Here is an 18,314-nt window from a genome sequence, read left to right as displayed (position 1 = left end):
AAAATTCTGCACCATTAAAAACAGCAATTTTGTACCCATCTTAATAAATAGCAAAAAAATTTCAAAAAATGTAAAATTTGGTCTGTAAACACATTTTAATATAGATTGAATATCTAACGGTTTGGATCGACGATTTGGACTTTGAAAATGAAAAAAAAATGATGTTGTAACTTTGTTGTAACTTTCAAGTGTTGTAACTTGATCCCTCCTCATATATATATATATATATATGATGCTTTGATAAAATATATTCATGAGATTAGTTAAGATTAAAGTGGTAGTTTCTGAGCTTTGATGCTACTAATTTATTTTTACAGTTTTTAAAGTAAAAATAGTCGATTTGAAGTGCTCAACATGTTCTCCATATTAAAATGTGCTTGGAGACCAAATTTTAAATTTTTTGAAATTTTTTTACTATTTTTTATTAATTTTTAAATATCACTGTTTTTCAGATTTTATTTATTTATTTTTTATTATTTAAAGCATTGATTTTCAAAAATCCTTAAAAAATAGTAAAAAAAATTAAAAAATATATAAAATTTGTTCTCCAATCATATTAATATGGAGAACGCATTGAGCACTTCAGATTGACTATTTGAACTTTGAAACCGCAAAAACAAATTGATAACACCAAGGCTCAAAAACTACTACTTTGATCTTAACTAACCTCATATATTCATTTCACTTTTTATTTATTTAATGTATTAAATTCTTTTAGGCAGAGGTACGTTCAATTTTTCTCTTTTTTATGAAACTCAAATATCCGCACTGTCAGGAATGAAACTATTTTTTTTTAATAAAGAAGACTGGAAATTAAAATATGCTATGTAGTGAGTGGAATTTGAACTCAAATCTCTCGAATACAAAATAAAGCTCTAACCATTAGACTACAAGTCTACAAGTAAACATTTAATTATTAATGAGGAGGGCTTACAAGGCATCACAAAATAATAAAATATTAAACCTTATCATGTTTATTTTCAAGCCACATTTAAGATTTCAAAAATTATTTATTTTGCTCATGTTCATTTTAAAACATTTTTTGAACTGATGAGTTGAAATCAAGAAGTCGAATTAACCAAAACTTCAAAATCAAATGCGTAATTGATTGTCGGATTGATTTTACAACTGTTTGATTTGAACTTAAGACATCGTATCAACTTAGGAACGACAATTCATTTGTCTACTTCTAACCCAAATATATATTAATAAAATATCTTTTTTGTTGCTTTTTTTAAATTATAAAAATATGTTGGTATTCAAAATAATTGTATAATTATGTCTTATTTTATAAAATTCGTCTCTCTATTTTATGTTCTGGTTTCGTCTCTATTTTAAAAAACAAAATTGAAGAATTTTCTCAATTCAACTTTGATAGTTCACATATATTAAGCAATGTAATTGTGCTATAATGATAATTATGCCAGCGAATGGAGAGTGACTTGCATTCTGCTGCCACAGTCGCCGTTCCTTGCCACAGTTGAAGAACAGTTTTCTGATAAAATGCTGGTCTGGCATGCACTTTTGACTTTTCTTTGGAGCGGTTCGGGGGTCTTTTTCCTCTTTTTTCTCTATCGACTTCTCTCCAGACACTTTCTTTCGTAATCATGTGACTTCTTAATTTCTTTCTTTTTTATAATTTCTTTATTTAAACAATTAAACAGGTTCAAATAATTGCCTCGCACCTGTCGAAGCTGTATGATTGATGCATGTCTGATTGGAAAAGGATATTCTAACTTCTAAAAAATTAAATATATTGGTCACTTGTTTGTTGAACATTCTTTTATTCTGTTTCACTTAATTGAGAGGCCTGTTCAAGTTCCAACTCCATAGGGTGTAAACAGTCGGATACAGATCGGATAGTGGTCTTATCGTATTCATATCTATTTTAATTTTTCAGATACGAATATAGATACGAATACAGATAGTCTCGGATACAGATCGGATATTAGACGGATACAAATATTTTTCATAATTAACTTGTTGCTTACAAAATATATATTATATTATTAAAATATTAGTCACTAATTATGTTATAGTGTTATATTGTTCATTAAAATATATATCTATATGCAATTTAATAAATCAATTTAAGAACATATAGCACATTTGTTGTGATTTAAAAGTGTAAACAGTCGGATACGGATAGTTAAAAGTCTTACCGTATCATTATCCGTTATAATTTTTCGGATACAGATACGTATAGTCTTGGATACGGATCGGATAATTTAACTAATTTTTTCGGATTTGGATCCGAACGAAATCGGATAATATCCGATCCGTTTACACCCCTACAACTCCATCCCAACTCCCTAGATCGCCTTTTTCATCTCTTCTAGGTAGGAGTGAAAACGGATTGGATACGGATCAGATAGGGATTGGATTGTGGTAAAATTATATATGTATCTACTTTTTTTTTTAATACAGATATGAACTAAACTAATCAAGTGTCCACGCGTTACGGTGGGAACTGATATTATTAAATCACAGTAATTAATCTCAACTAAAATCCAATGAATGTTATATTCATACATCAATAAGACATCGGATTCTTAACCAAAATGAAAAATTAAAAAATTATCAAATGACAACACACAATGAAAAGTTAAAACATTGTTCTCATACATAATTTTCAATGACAAAAGGGCCACATACATAATTTCAAAATTCAAAAGGGCCACATATATAATTTTAAGAGAACAACACACAAAACAGATTCTGAAAACTAAATAATACACATTCAGCTTTGTACAAGCTTGACATAGCGTATTTTGTTAGCCTTCCTCTTACACATATAGTTTCTTAACAAAAATATTTCTTCATCTATTGGCGTGGTGGGGTCTTCTTCGAATTTTTTTTTTCTTCTAACTCAGAGTTAGATGAATCCCGTTCACTTGTGTATTACTGTCCATTCCATATTCCTACAACCCAATACAAAGATGTACATGATAAAAGTAAATGTAATATTAAAGTAAGTAATAGATAAAGTCAGTAAAATACAACACAAAATTAAAACTCCATAAGACCTTAAATATTACCTCAATATACCTTTAATCTTGCACCACGTCTTAAGCTTGGTCTGACTCACTTAGAGCTCTTTTGGCCTAGCTATTATAATTAGGTTCAAACTGTAAATAATTCAAATTTTTAGATTTTGGCCTAGCTATTCTTGCTTTAAAGAGTTCAATCACACATATAAGTAATCTAGAATTAAGGTACGTACAAGGGTATTTGGGGACATCATGATATATTTATGTTTAGAGCATTCATAAAGGTATTACTTTAAAATTAGATGATCCACCCGGTATCATTTAGAAAGCAAATCAGTACACTACAATATCATTTCTTTGCTCCTTCATGCCATGTCTTAGTCAAAATCTATAGAACTCATAAAAAAATATCAAATAAATATAATTGCCCAACTCCGTGTGTGTAATAAAAGAGGATTAATGTTACTGTACCATTATATTAATTTGCTACTCATTATATTCATTTCAGATTTCTTGAGAAGTTGTAGTGTAGTAAGAAAAAACAATTAAATTTGGTGGGTGGGTGGGCGTAATTGATGTACAGTGACGGTACCAGAGTTTGTAATTGATGTAGTTTAGTATGTTTAACTTTCTCAATCTGTTTTTTTGCCAAATTTTAAATGTGTTTATCTTTCTCAATCATGTGATTGTAATTGATGTAGTTTACTCTCTCTAGGCATGTATTCCATTGATGTGCTGGATGTTGTTTGAGCAATAATCTTTTTTGTCTATTTGACTAATTTGTAAAAACATACAATTATTGAATTTTACGATTTCTTATATTTATATAATTATGCAAGTTCATACAAATTGGAATTGTAATAATGATTGATTGAATTGAAGAAATCATGAAGACATTTATCAAGAAGTTAAATTGTAATATTTTAAACTTGATAAAATGTGTTTGATGTTGTTTTAACAGGGAACAAACGTTGATAACGTTTGTAAAACGTTATAACGTTTCAACCTGTAAAGAAACGCTGAGGAACAGCTTGATCAAACTCATAAAGAATAACAAACGTTGGTAATGTTTGTCAATCGTTACAACAATTTAATTAAATCAGCATTGTAACGTTTGACAAACGTTGTAACAATGTAAATTAAATTCAACATTCAGAAATTTCTGTCTTTAATCAAGTTTTTACAGTGCAAAACGTTATGTAACGTTTTGATCAATCTTGCAGAAAAAGAAAACCTAGAATTCAAAATTGAACTAAAATATTGATAACGTTTTAGGTCAAATTGCTCTTTCTGGAGCTATCTCTATAAATAGAGTTGTGGAGTCTCTTTCTCACTCATCTCAGCCGACCCTAAATTTCAAAAACACTGTTTTTTCTGTGAGCTTGGTTACTCCATTGTTGTGAGAGCTTAAAACTTCAAAATCCCTCAAACAACCTCAAACTCACTTCACTAATTTTGAGTTAGATTAGGTTAGAGTGATCTTTTGAGTATTTCTCTTAAGTAGTTTAAACTTAGAGACTTCGTTTTTTTCTCAAGTTGGCCGTGTGACTTTCTGATTGGATTGTAAAGACTCACCGGTTCACAAGTTGTAAACATTTCTCATTAGGTACACAAAGACGCACCTAGAAGAGGTTGCGAAGCCCCGGAGACGTAGGCCTTTGTTTTGCCGAACTCCGTTAACATCCCGCGTGTCAAATTTCTCTAAACTCATCTATTTACTTTTAATCGCATTTATTTTCAGTTTTTGGAGTGATTAACGGAAGTGTTTTAAAATGCGGCCGCAGGGGCCGCATATGCGTATGCGGTCGGCAGCCGTGCTCAGAATGCTCATGCGGGTTTTCCATGCGGTCGTATATACGGTCCGAATATGCGGTCATGCGAATTAAAAATGCGGCCATGCAGTCTGAATATGCGGTCATGCGGTCTGAATATACGGCCATGCGGACTGAAATATGCGGCCATGCAGTCTTTCCATGCGGTTTTGATAATTTGATTGTATTTTAATTAAAATTTATATTAAAAAATCAAAAAATTATTGTTGATTATGTTATTATGTTAAAATAAATTCAAATATATGAATATGAATGTATATATATATATATACGTGAATTTTTATTTTAAAATCTGCATATATAAATCCGCATGAAAATCCGCATATGCGTCCGCATACCGCATATGCGGTATGCAAAGCCCTTCCGCATGCATGAACAAAACTGCATTTTAAAACATTGATTAACGGTGCATTTAGTATAACACTGGATTGTAATATGAATTAAGACAGGTTCAAGTTGGTCAAACATGCACTATACAAGATTTGACTAAATAGCAGTACAACATTGTATGGTTAACCTTGTTTATACATAGCTCCTACTTAAGCATATACTTAGCTGAAATTATAACCATATAAAATAACTCACAACATATATTGCAATATTGTTCTTTAGGATTTCCTCGAAGTGCAACTGTGCCTTTCCTCCCTCAGTGTCGGCTTCCTGTACATAAAATTTCATGTGTGAGAAATTATACATTTGAGAGTATAATTTTAAAGTGGTACTGGTACAGTGGCACTGGTATAATTTTTGCTAGATTGCAAGGTATTGATACCGGTACAATGATGGTACTAGGATCTATTGGAGAATGAAGATACCAAGTATTTATTGTATTGGTATTAGGCATTGTGGTAGAGGCATGTGGCATTGGTCAACACTGATAGCCAAATGATCTTGTTTCAAGGTTAAAGGGCTGTATTTGTATGGATATGTAGGTACAGGAAAGATTATGCTCATGGACTTATCTATGTCATGATAGTAATTAATGTACTGGTTGAGCTGGTTTATAAAACAATTTTTTTTTTTTTGACACTGAAGAAGAAAAGATGCAGCATCTGAAAATGACAACAAAAACCTTTAGATCTTGTGAAATTTATGTACTGAATAGGGTTCACAAAATAGATCCTGTGAAATTATCATTTATCATAATCTTTATCAGAATATAAAGAAATTAAATGATATTTCTTACTATAAATAAAAAGATAGAAGGCTGTGAAATTAAAGATTCTGATAAAGATCAAAATCTTTATATTTACTGTAAACTAATTAAATGATATTTCTTACTATAAATATAAAGATTCTGATAAAGATCCTGTGAAATTAAATGATATTTCTATCCAAACAACTAATTACAGAAAAAAAAAATAGCGAGAAATAAATGAAACAAAATAGGAGGTTTCACAAATTTCAAAGGAAAAACAATTTCACAGGATAGGAGGCTTCACAAATTTCACATACAACAAATTTCTATCCAGACAACTATTTCACAGGATACATGAACAAAATAGAAGTTCACAAATTTCAAAGGAAAAACAATAGCGAGAAATAAATACATAAATTAATACATCAAATCAAAATAAGTAATTGGAAAAGGAGAACTGTTAAGTAGATTCAAAGTCAAGGCAGACCTCAATGGAAATTATAAAGGGTAAAACAATTTCACTGAGGGGGATTGTGGAAATGCAATTTCACTGGAACATACAATTGGGAAATGCCTTTTAATTTTATTGTATAAAATATTATAAAAATAAATCTTACTTACATTACGAAGCAATGATGCATACATAGGGGGTGTAAACGGATACAGGTAATCCGCTCCATATCGAATATGTATTCAGAAATGATTTGAATTCAAATTAAACGGATATGAACAATTGCGGATACAGATACAAATATTTTTTACATATGATGAAATAATAACGGATACGGATAAATTTTATGAAGGTGTATCTGTATCCGCAATTATTCGGATCCGAAATTGCTCCTAACCGGATCCAAAATTGCTCTTAACCGGCTTCGACTTTACTGCTCCAGATCGAAGTTGTTATATAATTATTTCATATTAATTTCAGTCTTTGTTATGAGATAAATGATAATACAATATGGTTTCCAATTTAATATCTTTTTCGCTAGTGATGGTTCTACAATAATTCTATTTTCTTTCATTTTTGTCTCAATTTCTTCATTATTTTCCATTCAAAACTTTAGTCCATGAATATAGTATGTTTTTAGTCTCTGTTAAATTAATTTTAGTCATTATTTTAAGACAACAACAAGATACTCTTTTGTATCTTAAAGTGTATAACTCAATTATCCGATAATTATTCGTTTTGTATCCGTATTTGAATCCGTATTCGTAGATTATTCGTTCTGTATCCGTATCAGTTTAAAACAGATTTAATTTTAAAATTTAATATCTTTTAACTATTCGTATCCGCTCAATATTGAAAGATGAATACGAATATAGTATTAGCATTATCCGCTCTAAATCCGCTCCGTTTACATCCAGCATGCATCTTTTAAATCAACTGAGTTTTCATGATGTTACGCCTTAAAGCGACACTTGATTAATCAAATAAAAGTCGGCAAAATTGAAAAGTAAGGCAAAGCTTGTGAAAATATTAAAGACTTTGTCACATTTAAATAGAAGTGAGGATAATCAAGTTCAATTCTACAACTTTTATGTTATTATACTGTGAATTAAGTCCTGAAATGATTAAAAAGGGCTCTGGATTTTTCTCACCGTGATGCTTGAATAGTGTGAGAAGATTTTCTCCGGTTGTATATAAGTTATAATTAAGGAAAGAGTATTACTTGGGTCTATGGATAGTGTAAGTCTTCCGTGTTGTAATCTCAAAAACTTATTGTATAAGCTTCAAATTCTGATCTAAGTAGTTCAATAAGTTTATTATATAATGAACTTGTAAAATACTAGTTTTCACTATTTTTAGAATTTCTTTAACTATTTTTAATAATTTATGAAAGATGAAAAAAAATGATCTACAATATTAACAATTTTCTTTTACTTTCAAGTCATTTTTTGTCATCTTTCATAAATCATAAAAAATAGTAAAAATTAATATTCTACAAATTCGTTATATAACTAATAATTTACTGATCTACTTAGATCGAAATTTGAATTTTATATGATAAATTTTTAAGATCGTAGCACAAAAAGTCTTATGCTATATATATATAGCAACGGTTAAGAAAATTAATTCAAAATGTTTCATTTGATTATGGTAAGAATACCTGCAACAATTTTCGTCTGTTTATTACGCTCTTTTGGGCCTCATGTTTAGGCCTGTATTATTTGGGCCCATCCTATAATTGTGGGCCTTTACTTAGGCTTCGATATATTTAGTCCTGTCCTAAATTAGGTATCCTACAAACTAAGATTCAAAATATATAGCTGGGTCTCATATATGTTGACCATTCTACAGATAGGACCACTGAACTTCTAGAGGGGTAATTTTCTTCTGTCCCTAAACTTTGCCACTATATCATGCTACTCTTATCTCAACAATGGAAGAAGAAATGCGTGATGGTATAGACATTATTTATAATATTAATATTTTTGGTTGGTCAACAAAATTTTTCTAACATTAATATCCGACAACTATATTCCGTCCGTTTTATATTTTGCAAGGAAAAAAATGGTGGGGAAAATTTATTTAGAACAGAACAGATTGATCTCCAAAGAAATTTGTCTTTTTTTTAAACTAACAATATATAGTACAAGTTACTCGTAAGTGTAAATGTACCAGCTCTACATGTAATCAAATGTATCGCCATGTGCGTAATGGCGGAGCCAATATACACTGGGGATAGGCAACTGTCTACACCTGGATTTAAATTTTTTAATAGAGATAGGATAAATTTTTAACTTTGCCTACCCCTGGAATTAGCTCTACCTACCCCTGTTTATATCCTCTAACTCTCATTCAAACTCGATCTAATTGGCCCCAACTCAAAACCGATTCACTCTAAACCCAAACCCGATAAACATAGCTCAAAACCAATTCACCTCTAGAATTAACTTAAATGTGCGCTACTCTGGTATAAGAGTGTTACATACAACTATGCATGGTACAATTTTAAATCCAAAAAAAACTTGTTTGTGCTAGTTACAATTTTAAAATTTTTAGGATTCTATTTTTACAAGGAATACTTGTTTAAATTTCATAAATTTTGTTCATACAAAATAATATCCATTAAATTTTGTCGGGAATCTGAATCCAAACCCGAACCTGAACTCGAACCCAATTTTTAGGATCCGAAATTGCTCCTAACCGGCTTCGAATTTACTGCTCCAGATCAAAGTTGTTGTATAATTATTTCATATTAATTTCAGTCTTGGTTGTGAGATAAATGATAATATGATATGGTTTCCAATTTAATATCTTTTTCGCTAGTGATGGTTCTACAATAATTCTATTTTCTTTCATTTTTGTCTCAATTTCTTCATTATTTTCCATTCAAAACTTTAGTCCATGAATATAGTATGTTTTTAGTCTCTGTTAAATTGATTTTAGTCATTATTTTAAGACAACAACAAGATACTCTTTTGTATCTTAAAGTGTATAACTCAATTATCCGATAATTATTCGTTTCGTATCCGTATTTGAATCCGTATTCGTAGATTATTCGTTCTGTATCCGTATCAGTTTAAAACAGATTTAATTTTAAAATTTAATATCTTTTAACTATCCGTATCCGCTCAATATTGAAAGATGAATACGAATATAGTATTAGCATTATCCGCTCTAAATCCGCTCCGTTTACATCCAGCATGCATCTTTTAAATCAACTGAGTTTTCATGATGTTACGCCTTAAAGCGACACTTGATTAATCAAATAAAAGTCGGCAAAATTGAAAAGTAAGGCAAAGCTTGTGAAAATATTAAAGACTTTGTCACATTTAAATAGAAGTGAGGATAATCAAGTTCAATTCTACAACTTTTATGTTATTATACTGTGAATTAAATCCTGAACTGATTAAAAAGGGCTCTGGATTTTTCTCACCGTGATGCTTGAATAGTGTGAGAAGATTTTCTCCTGTTGTATATAAGTTGAGGAGGGTTAAAATGCACCCTCCCTTTTGTGCTCCTAACGTGCACCCTTCCCTCATATCTTCATTTTCAAAGTTCAAATAGTCGATTCGAACCTTCCAACGTGTTCTTCATATTAAAATGTGCTTGGAGACCAAATTTTACATTTTTTGGAAATTTTTTAATATTTTTTCAGAATTTTTTATTAAACTAAACAATAATAAAAAATTCAGCAAAGTGATTATTTTCAAAAATTCTGAAAAAATAGTAAAAAATTTCCAAAAAATATAAAATTTGGTCTCCAAGTACATTTTAATATGAAGAACACGTTGGAAGATTTGAATCGACTATTTGAACTTTGAAAATGAAGATATAAGAGGAGGGTGCACGTGAGGAGCACAAAAAGATGGTGCATTTTAACCCTCCTCATATAAGTTATAATTAAGGAAAGAGTATTACTTGGGTACTATGGATAGTGTAAGTCTTCCGTGTTGTAGTCCCAAAAACTTATTGTATAAGCTTCAAATTCTGATCTAAGTAGTTCAATAAGTTTATTATATAATGAACTAGTAAAATACTAGTTTTCACTATTTTTAGAATTTCTTTAACTATTTTTAATAATTTATGAAAGATCAAGGTTCTAAATAGCGATTATAGCGGCATAGCGGGGAGACCAAAAAAAAAAACTATTGCGAATAGCGTAGCTATAGCGGAAGCTATCACACATAGCGATTTTCCCTTTTCAAACTTTATATTCTATATTTCTACTAATTATCAACATAATCAATATTAGAAAATTTATGTAACAATTAAATGACAACTAATCTAAGTCTATACTTTTTATCAATTACGCAAATAAGAATGAAAAAAAATCTAAAAAGTAACATTATTTAATAGTTTATACTTCATGGTATTACATATTATAATAGACAAAGAGCAATTAATTTTATAAGGTAAATGAAGTCAATATACATATTTAAACATTTTATAATTATAATAATAATCAAAATCAGCTTTCAATTGAAACGAACGATAATAATTTTACAAACGAATACTATAAAAAGATTAATCAAAATGAATAATTAGTATTTGAATATTTCTCGATATAGAATGATAGAATAAATCACAAATAAAAATAGAAGCATATAGTTTGGTTTAGTATACTTATCGTAGAAGACCATGTAGCATTAGAAATAAGAATAAAAGTACAGAAGTCCATATAAATTGCAAAAAAAAACCATGTAGCATAGCGGGTCTCATATAGCGGTAATAGCGGTCAGCTATTATAGCTATAGCGGTCATAGCTGAGTTAGTGCAATTTTATCTCATAGCTTAGCGTTTATGGTCCGGAAAAGTTATAGCTAGCTATTTAGAAGCCTGTGAAAGATGAAAAAAATGATCTACAATATTGGCAATTTTCTTTTACTTTCAAGCCATTTTTTGTCATCTTTCATAAATCATAAAAAAATAGTAAAAATTAATATTCTACAAGTTCGTTATATAACTAATAATTTACTGATCTACTTAGATTGAAATTTGAATTTTATATGATAAATTTTTAAGACCGTAGCACAAAAAGTCTTATGCTATATATATATATAGCAACTGTTAAGAAAATTAATTCAAAATGTTTCATTTGATTATGGTAAGAATACCTGCAACAATTTTCGTCTGTTTATTGCGCTCTTTTGGGCCTCATGTTTAGGCCTGTATTATTTGGGCCCATCCTATAATTGTGGGCCTTTACTTAGGCTTCGATATATTTAGTCCTGTCCTAAATTAGGTATCCTACAGACTAAGATTCAAAATATATAGCTGGGTCTCATATATGTTGACCATTCTACAGATAGGACCACTGAACTTCTAGAGGGGTAATTTTCTTCTGTCCCTAAACTTTGCCACTATATCATGCTACTCTTATCTCAACAATGGAAGAAGAAATGCGTGATGGTATAGACATTATTTATAATATTTTTCGTTGGTCAACAAAATTTTTCTAACATTAATATCGACAACTATATTCCGTCCGTTTTATATTTTGCAAGGAAGAAAATGGTGGGGAAAATTTATTTAGAACAGAACAGATTGATCTCCAAAGAAATTTGTCTTTTTTTTAAACTAACAATATATAGTACAAGTTACTCGTAAGTGTAAATGTACCAGCTCTACATGTAATCAAATGTATCGCCATGTGCGTAGTGGCGGAGCCAATGTATACTAGGGGTAGGCAACTGTTTACCTCTGAATTTAAAATTTTTAATAGAGATAGGATAAATTTTTAACTTTGCCTACCCCTGGAATTAGCTCTGCCTACCCCTATTTATATCCTCTAACTCTCATTCAAACTCGATCTAAGTGGCCCCAACTCAAAACCGATTCACTCTAAACCCAAACCCGATAAACATAGCTCAAAACCAATTCACCTCTAGAATTAACTTAAATGTGCGCTACTCTGGTATAAGAGTGTTACATACAACTATGCATGGTACAATTTTAAATCCAAAAAAAACTTGTTTGTGCTAGTTACAATTTTAAGATTTTTAGGATTCTATTTTTACAAGGAATACTTGTTTAAATTTCATAAATTTTGTTCATACAAAATAATATCCATTAAATGTTGTCGGGAATCTGAATCCAAACCCGAACCTGAACTCGAACCCAATTTTTAGGATCCGAAATTGCTCCTAACCGGCTTCGAATTTACTGCTCCAGATCAAAGTTGTTGTATAATTATTTCATATTAATTTCAATCTTGGTGGTGAAATAAAGGATAATATGATATGGTTTCCAATTTAATATCTTTTTCGCTAGTGATAGGTCTACAATAATTCTATTTTCTTTCATTTTTGTCTCAATTTCTTCATTATTTTCCATTCAAAACTTTAGTCCATGAATATAGTATGTTTTTAGTCTCTGTTAAATTGATTTTAGTCATTATTTTAAGACAACAACAAGATACTCTTTTGTATCTTAAAGTGTATAACTCAATTATGCGATAATTATTCGTTTCGTATCCGTATTTGAATCCGTATTCGTAGATTATTCGTTCTGTATCCGTATCAGTTTAAAACAGATTTAATTTTAAAATTTAATATCTTTTAACTATCCGTATCCGCTCAATATTGAAAGATGAATACGAATATAGTATTAGCATTATCCGCTCTAAATCCGCTCCGTTTACATCCAGCATGCATCTTTTAAATCAACTGAGTTTTCATGATGTTACGCCTTAAAGCGACACTTGATTAATCAAATAAAAGTCGGCAAAATTGAAAAGTAAGGCAAAGCTTGTGAAAATATTAAAGACTTTGTCACATTTAAATAGAAGTGAGGATAATCAAGTTCAATTCTACAACTTTTATGTTATTATACTGTGAATTAAGTCCTGAACTGATTAAAAAGGGCTCTGGATTTTTCTCACCGTGATGCTTGAATAGTGTGAGAAGATTTTCTCCTGTTGTATATAAGTTATAATTAAGGAAAGAGTATTACTTGGGTACTATGGATAGTGTAAGTCTTCCGTGTTGTAGTCTCAAAAACTTATTGTATAAGCTTCAAATTCTGATCTAAGTAGTTCAATAAGTTTATTATATAATGAACTAGTAAAATACTAGTTTTCACTATTTTTAGAATTTCTTTAACTATTTTTAATAATTTATGAAAGATGAAAAAAAATGATCTACAATATTGGCAATTTTCTTTTACTTTCAAGCAATTTTTTGTCATCTTTTATAAATCATAAAAATAGTAAAAATTAATATTCTACAAGTTCGTTATATAACTAATAATTTACTGATCTACTTAGATTGAAATTTGAATTTTATATGATAAATTTTTAAGACCGTAGCACAAAAAGTCTTATGCTATATATATATAGCAACTGTTAAGAAAATTAATTCAAAATGTTTCATTTGATTATGGTAAGAATACCTGCAACAATTTTCGTCTGTTTATTACGCTCTTGTGGGCCTCATGTTTAGGCCTGTATTATTTGGGCTCATCCTATAATTGTGGGCCTAAATTATATATTTAGTCCTGTCCTAAATTAGGTAAGATTCAAAATATATAGTTTGGTCTCATATATGTTGACCATTCTACAGATAGGACCATTGAACTTCTATAGGGGTAATTTTCTTCTGTCCCTAAACTTTGCCACTATATCATGCTACTCTTATCTCAACAATGGAAGAAGAAATGCGTGATGGTATAGACATTATTTATAATATTTTTGGTTGGTCAACAAAAATTTTCTAACATTAATATCGACAACTATATTCCGTCCGTTTTATATTTTGCAAGGAAAAAAATGGTGGGGAAAATTTATTTAGAACATAACAGATTGATCTCCAAAGAAATTTGTCTTTTTTTAAACTAACAATATATAGTACAAGTTACTCGTAAGTGTAAATGTTCCAGCTCTATATGTAATCAAATGTATCGCCATGTGCGCAGTGGCGGAGCCAATGTACACTAGGGGTAGGCAACTGCCTAGCCCTGGATTTAAATTTTTTAATAGAGATAGGATAAATTTTTAACTTTGACTACCCATGGAATTAGCTCTGTCTACCCCTGTTTATATCCTCTAACTCTCATTCAAACTCGATCTAATTGGCCCCAACTCAAAACCGATTCACTCTAAACCCAAACCCGATAAACATAACTCAAAACCAATTCACCCCTAGAATTAACTTAAATCTACTCTGGTATAAGAGTGTTACATACAACTATTCATGGTACAATTTTAAATAAAAAAAAACCTTGTCTGTGCTAGTTACAATTTTAAAGTTTTTAGGATTCTATTTTTACAAGGAATACTTGTTTAAATTTCATAAATTGTGTTCATACAAAGTAATATCCATTAAATTTTGTCGGGAATCTGAATCCAAACCCGAACCTGAACTCGAACCTATCAGTTTATTCAAGTCCGAACTCGAACCTATCAGTTTATTCGAACCCGAACTCAACTTTTGCCTATCCCTGACTCAAATCCTTGCAACGCCACTGCATGTGGGATAGGAATAGGATCTTTATTAATTACACAGGAATCAGTAAATGCAATAGGCATCTACAACCAACAAAAGCATAAAGAGAAAATATTAATCTTCCACACTGCTAAGATATGTACAAAAACTTGGTAAAATCATTGTTTAAGATAAAAAAAAATTAACACCCTAGCTAACAAGTAAATTCGCGAATTGACAATATGTTAACAAAATCTACATTTTGCAGTACTAAACACTACAATAAATTTATTAACTTTTCTTTAGTACACTATCTGTATTTTCTTTTTCTATTTTCTTTTCCCCTATATTTTAATTCTTTTTTTTAATCATAAATTTAATTAGTAGGATTTCAATTATTACTACAAAAAAGAAAAAATAATCACTGTGAAAAGAATTCATGAAGTTCTTGACTTCTCATATTCAGACGATAAGAGGTTTGCATACAAGATCTCATTCCATGTATCGGGGACGCCTGGCAAACACCAATGGCTACAGTCTTCAGGCCCGTCAGGAGGGGTTCCTGGTTCGCGATGCTTCGAAGGATGACCATCTTTTCGGAATTCTGTCATGTATGTCACATTCAAAATGCTAGCTCTCATACCATGGTTTCTCATCTCTTTTATAGTGCTCGATATGATCGGGTTGGTCCATGATTCGGGTCGGAAACTATTTGTGTCAGTATATGGATCTGACTCTAATGCACAAGTCCCGTGATGCTTCCATGTACCGTTCCTACAATTTAGGCCAACAAATCCAAATTAGAAAAATTACCTGTTGTTTGGCGTACAATATTTTTACTTGAAAGATACCAACTTACATGAAATGAATGGGGGCATAACTCCGGAGAAAGATGTAACTCTTGGATAGTTTTGGGTTATTAAAGGCCCAAGATTTAATCGTCTCCATAGATCTTTGGAATGCTTCTTTGATATCCATTGTATGATTGACAGTTTGGCCCACCTGAAAGTAGTTTCCCCTGTAGAAAACTCAAGAATTCAATTTTTAGCCCAAATTGAAGATTCTGAGAAATAAACTGTCATTTTAATGCACGAGAGGTTATTACTTGTTACCCCTCAAACTTACATTTTCAAAGTCTTGTCTATGTTCCACCAATGACCAGTATTCAGTACCAGTAAATCTGCACCGGCCCACCTGTTAGCAAAGTGCGGCAGTTTATCGACCCGTATTGCTCCTCGCAAACCAGCAACAGAGGCATTTTGCGGCTTGAACCGATCAATCACCACGAGTTGAGGTGCGCGATAGTATTCCACGGTTAGGTTGTAGTCCTTGAAAACCATGGATAGGAAGCCTCTGTGCTTGGTTATGGGGTTCCCAAATTGCTCGTAGATATTTGATGGGTTTGACACGTTGGTGGATAACATACAAATCAGGGATTCCCATTGATTTCTCCCAATTGAATCTCCAACAAATACTATTCTCTTGTTTCTGCTTCGCTCTAGCATCTCTTTCGCATTGAACCTGAGTAAAGTCAACTGATCAACTCACTATTGTTTTTATATATCATTTAAGGCAAGATTGAATTGTGTATACAAATCATATATTGAAAAGAGTGCATGAGGAGAATATCATAATACTATTCCTATACCTACATAAACCCTTGTGATATTACAAATTGGTTTCATGTTTCAGGAAGTCAAGATGGTATATTATATGCCCTGTTAAATTTCACTAGACAATGCGTAAATTTAAAGATTACTAATTCGTATAAAGCAACTAATTAGTGTTGTAATTGTAACTGCCAAGCAAATTTTGGCGAATATTAGTGAATAGTAACGATAGTACAGAAAATGAATTTTCCAAAACAGAATAATAATAACAATTTTAATTTGAAGTTACATCAATCATATTAGTGATTTTTTTTATTTATAATGAGCCCAAAATCAAAATTCTTTTAATTCATTTTCAATACAGACAATAAATTTCAAATCTACAATCAATCACTAAGACAATAATTAATACTAAATTAATTTTTATTCTCCAAATTAATATATATTTATTCATAAACCTCATGTTTCCCATCAAAATAAGTATTGGATTTATTAAATGGTACGCCCGTTATGGAAAACCCAAATCCAAAACCCGACCCGTTATGAATAGATGTCATCCCATTATGAAAAGGTGCATTGGTTTTATATAAACCATCCATATCTGTCTCTCTCTCAATTAGATAAAAAACGAAATAGTAACTGAAAGAGAGAAAAGTAACAAAGCACCAAGATACTCTGTTAATAGTTGAAGGTCTTAGGTCGTGGAAAACGCAGGGCTTCCGGCTTCGGCTTGTGATTCCTTACAGAACTAGTAATACTGCTACGCTCGCAAGATCTGCTTCCGCACGAATATTAACGGAGTAATTTGTAAGTTCTATCCGTTAATTAATAATAAGTATGTGAGATCTTTTCTCAAGCATGTGCAGGATACGATGACGTTGATAACTTTATATCTTTATTTTGATTTTCTATTCTTTTATTTAGTTTTCAATATAAAATGTTAGAGAGAACATAAATTTTATATTGTTTGGGCGCTCGTCATGTTGTCTTCTTTTCGGATCATTTCTAGCTTCAATTAATGGTGCAACATAAGTTACATAATTATAAAAATCTATGTGAATAAGAAAAACACAAAAAAAAAGGATAGAATATGTGTAACTACATACTGGAGAAGATCACAGCCATGAGGCTTCCATCTCCAATGGAGAAATCGCGTGTCGTTGCGGCCATTCTTCCTGCACTGAAATCCTGGATCGAGGAATCGACAATCCTCTGTGTACCAACCAACAAATCTCTCATCATACACCCATTTTCCATTGGAATAATCACATAAATCATTTTCTAAATTTGCGTTTGAGTTCAAGAATAGATGGAGAAATTTGAGGGGACTAAAGGAGGTATGAAAATGGAAAAATATGAGAGAGATAGAGATGAGGAGAATGAGAGGGAAGGAAATGAAGGGTCTGATTTCTTTGTGGAAATGCATAGGTTACGGAAGGAAACAAATCTTTGACTATCCAATGCTCCTAGCTAGTCCCTGCGAAGTTCCAAATAAACCCTTTAATTTTTCTGAAAGCCACCATTAGAAATATTATGCCTGGTAAAAAAAATTGTCCACTAATTATTCGGTGGATCTATTTTGAATTCATTCAGATTTAACATTTACTCACATTAATTATTTTTCAACAAGGAGACCAAAACTATGTAGGTTCAACTATATTAAATTGCCAAAAAAAATATAATGGCCTCCGAGTGAATCTAATTTTAAGATATTGTTGCTAACCGTAAGGAGACTACTATATTGCAATCACTTTACTAATTTTAGATGATTATAATTATTTTGGTTCAAAGATTATAAATATTTAACTCTTTTTTGGTGCAAATGTTTTTTTGAAAATATAATTCAATTTATAAATAATGTAATAACAATTCT

At 30.8% G+C, this 18,314-nt stretch overlaps 1 protein-coding gene and 1 long non-coding RNA gene across 2 annotated transcripts; both read right to left on the bottom strand.

Annotated features, from left to right (window-relative positions):
- Nucleotides 1–2,600: 2,600 nt before the first annotated feature.
- On the bottom strand, nt 2,601–6,420 carry LOC144564910 (uncharacterized). Its single transcript, XR_013514779.1, has 3 exons — nt 5,408–6,420; nt 3,039–3,128; nt 2,601–2,921 (listed from the first exon to the last, which is right to left on the bottom strand). It is a non-coding gene; the product is annotated as an uncharacterized LOC144564910 (long non-coding RNA).
- Nucleotides 6,421–14,894: 8,474 nt separating this feature from the next.
- On the bottom strand, nt 14,895–17,868 carry LOC144564894 (protein trichome birefringence-like 8). The gene is made up of 4 exons (XM_078314489.1): nt 17,548–17,868; nt 15,957–16,352; nt 15,691–15,849; nt 14,895–15,605 (listed from the first exon to the last, which is right to left on the bottom strand). Exons 1-4 carry the CDS (start codon nt 17,865–17,867, stop codon nt 15,269–15,271), a joined length of 1,212 nt encoding a protein of 403 aa, XP_078170615.1. The 5' UTR covers nt 17,868; the 3' UTR covers nt 14,895–15,268.
- Nucleotides 17,869–18,314: the final 446 nt, after the last annotated feature.

This window comes from Carex rostrata, chromosome 1, assembly GCF_964058835.1.
Source record: "Carex rostrata chromosome 1, lpCarRost1.2, whole genome shotgun sequence".
NCBI classification, from domain to species: domain Eukaryota; kingdom Viridiplantae; phylum Streptophyta; class Magnoliopsida; order Poales; family Cyperaceae; genus Carex; species Carex rostrata.
The sequence above is the reverse complement of the archived record's forward strand: the minus strand, read 5'-3'. Positions and strand labels throughout refer to the sequence as shown.

What these genes read in the sequence shown, in the direction of transcription:
- LOC144564894 (XM_078314489.1), bottom strand. Translation starts at nt 17,867, where the DNA reads ATGCATTTCCACAAAGAAATCAGACCCTTCATTTCCTTCCCTCTCATT. An exon ending in ATAGACAAGACTTTGAAAAT is followed by an intron (nt 15,850 to 15,956) that starts GTAAGTTTGAGG and finishes AGTTTTCTACAG; the next exon opens with GGGAAACTACTTTCAGGTGG. An exon ending in TATGCCCCCATTCATTTCAT is followed by an intron (nt 15,606 to 15,690) that starts GTAAGTTGGTAT and finishes CCTAAATTGTAG; the next exon opens with GAACGGTACATGGAAGCATC.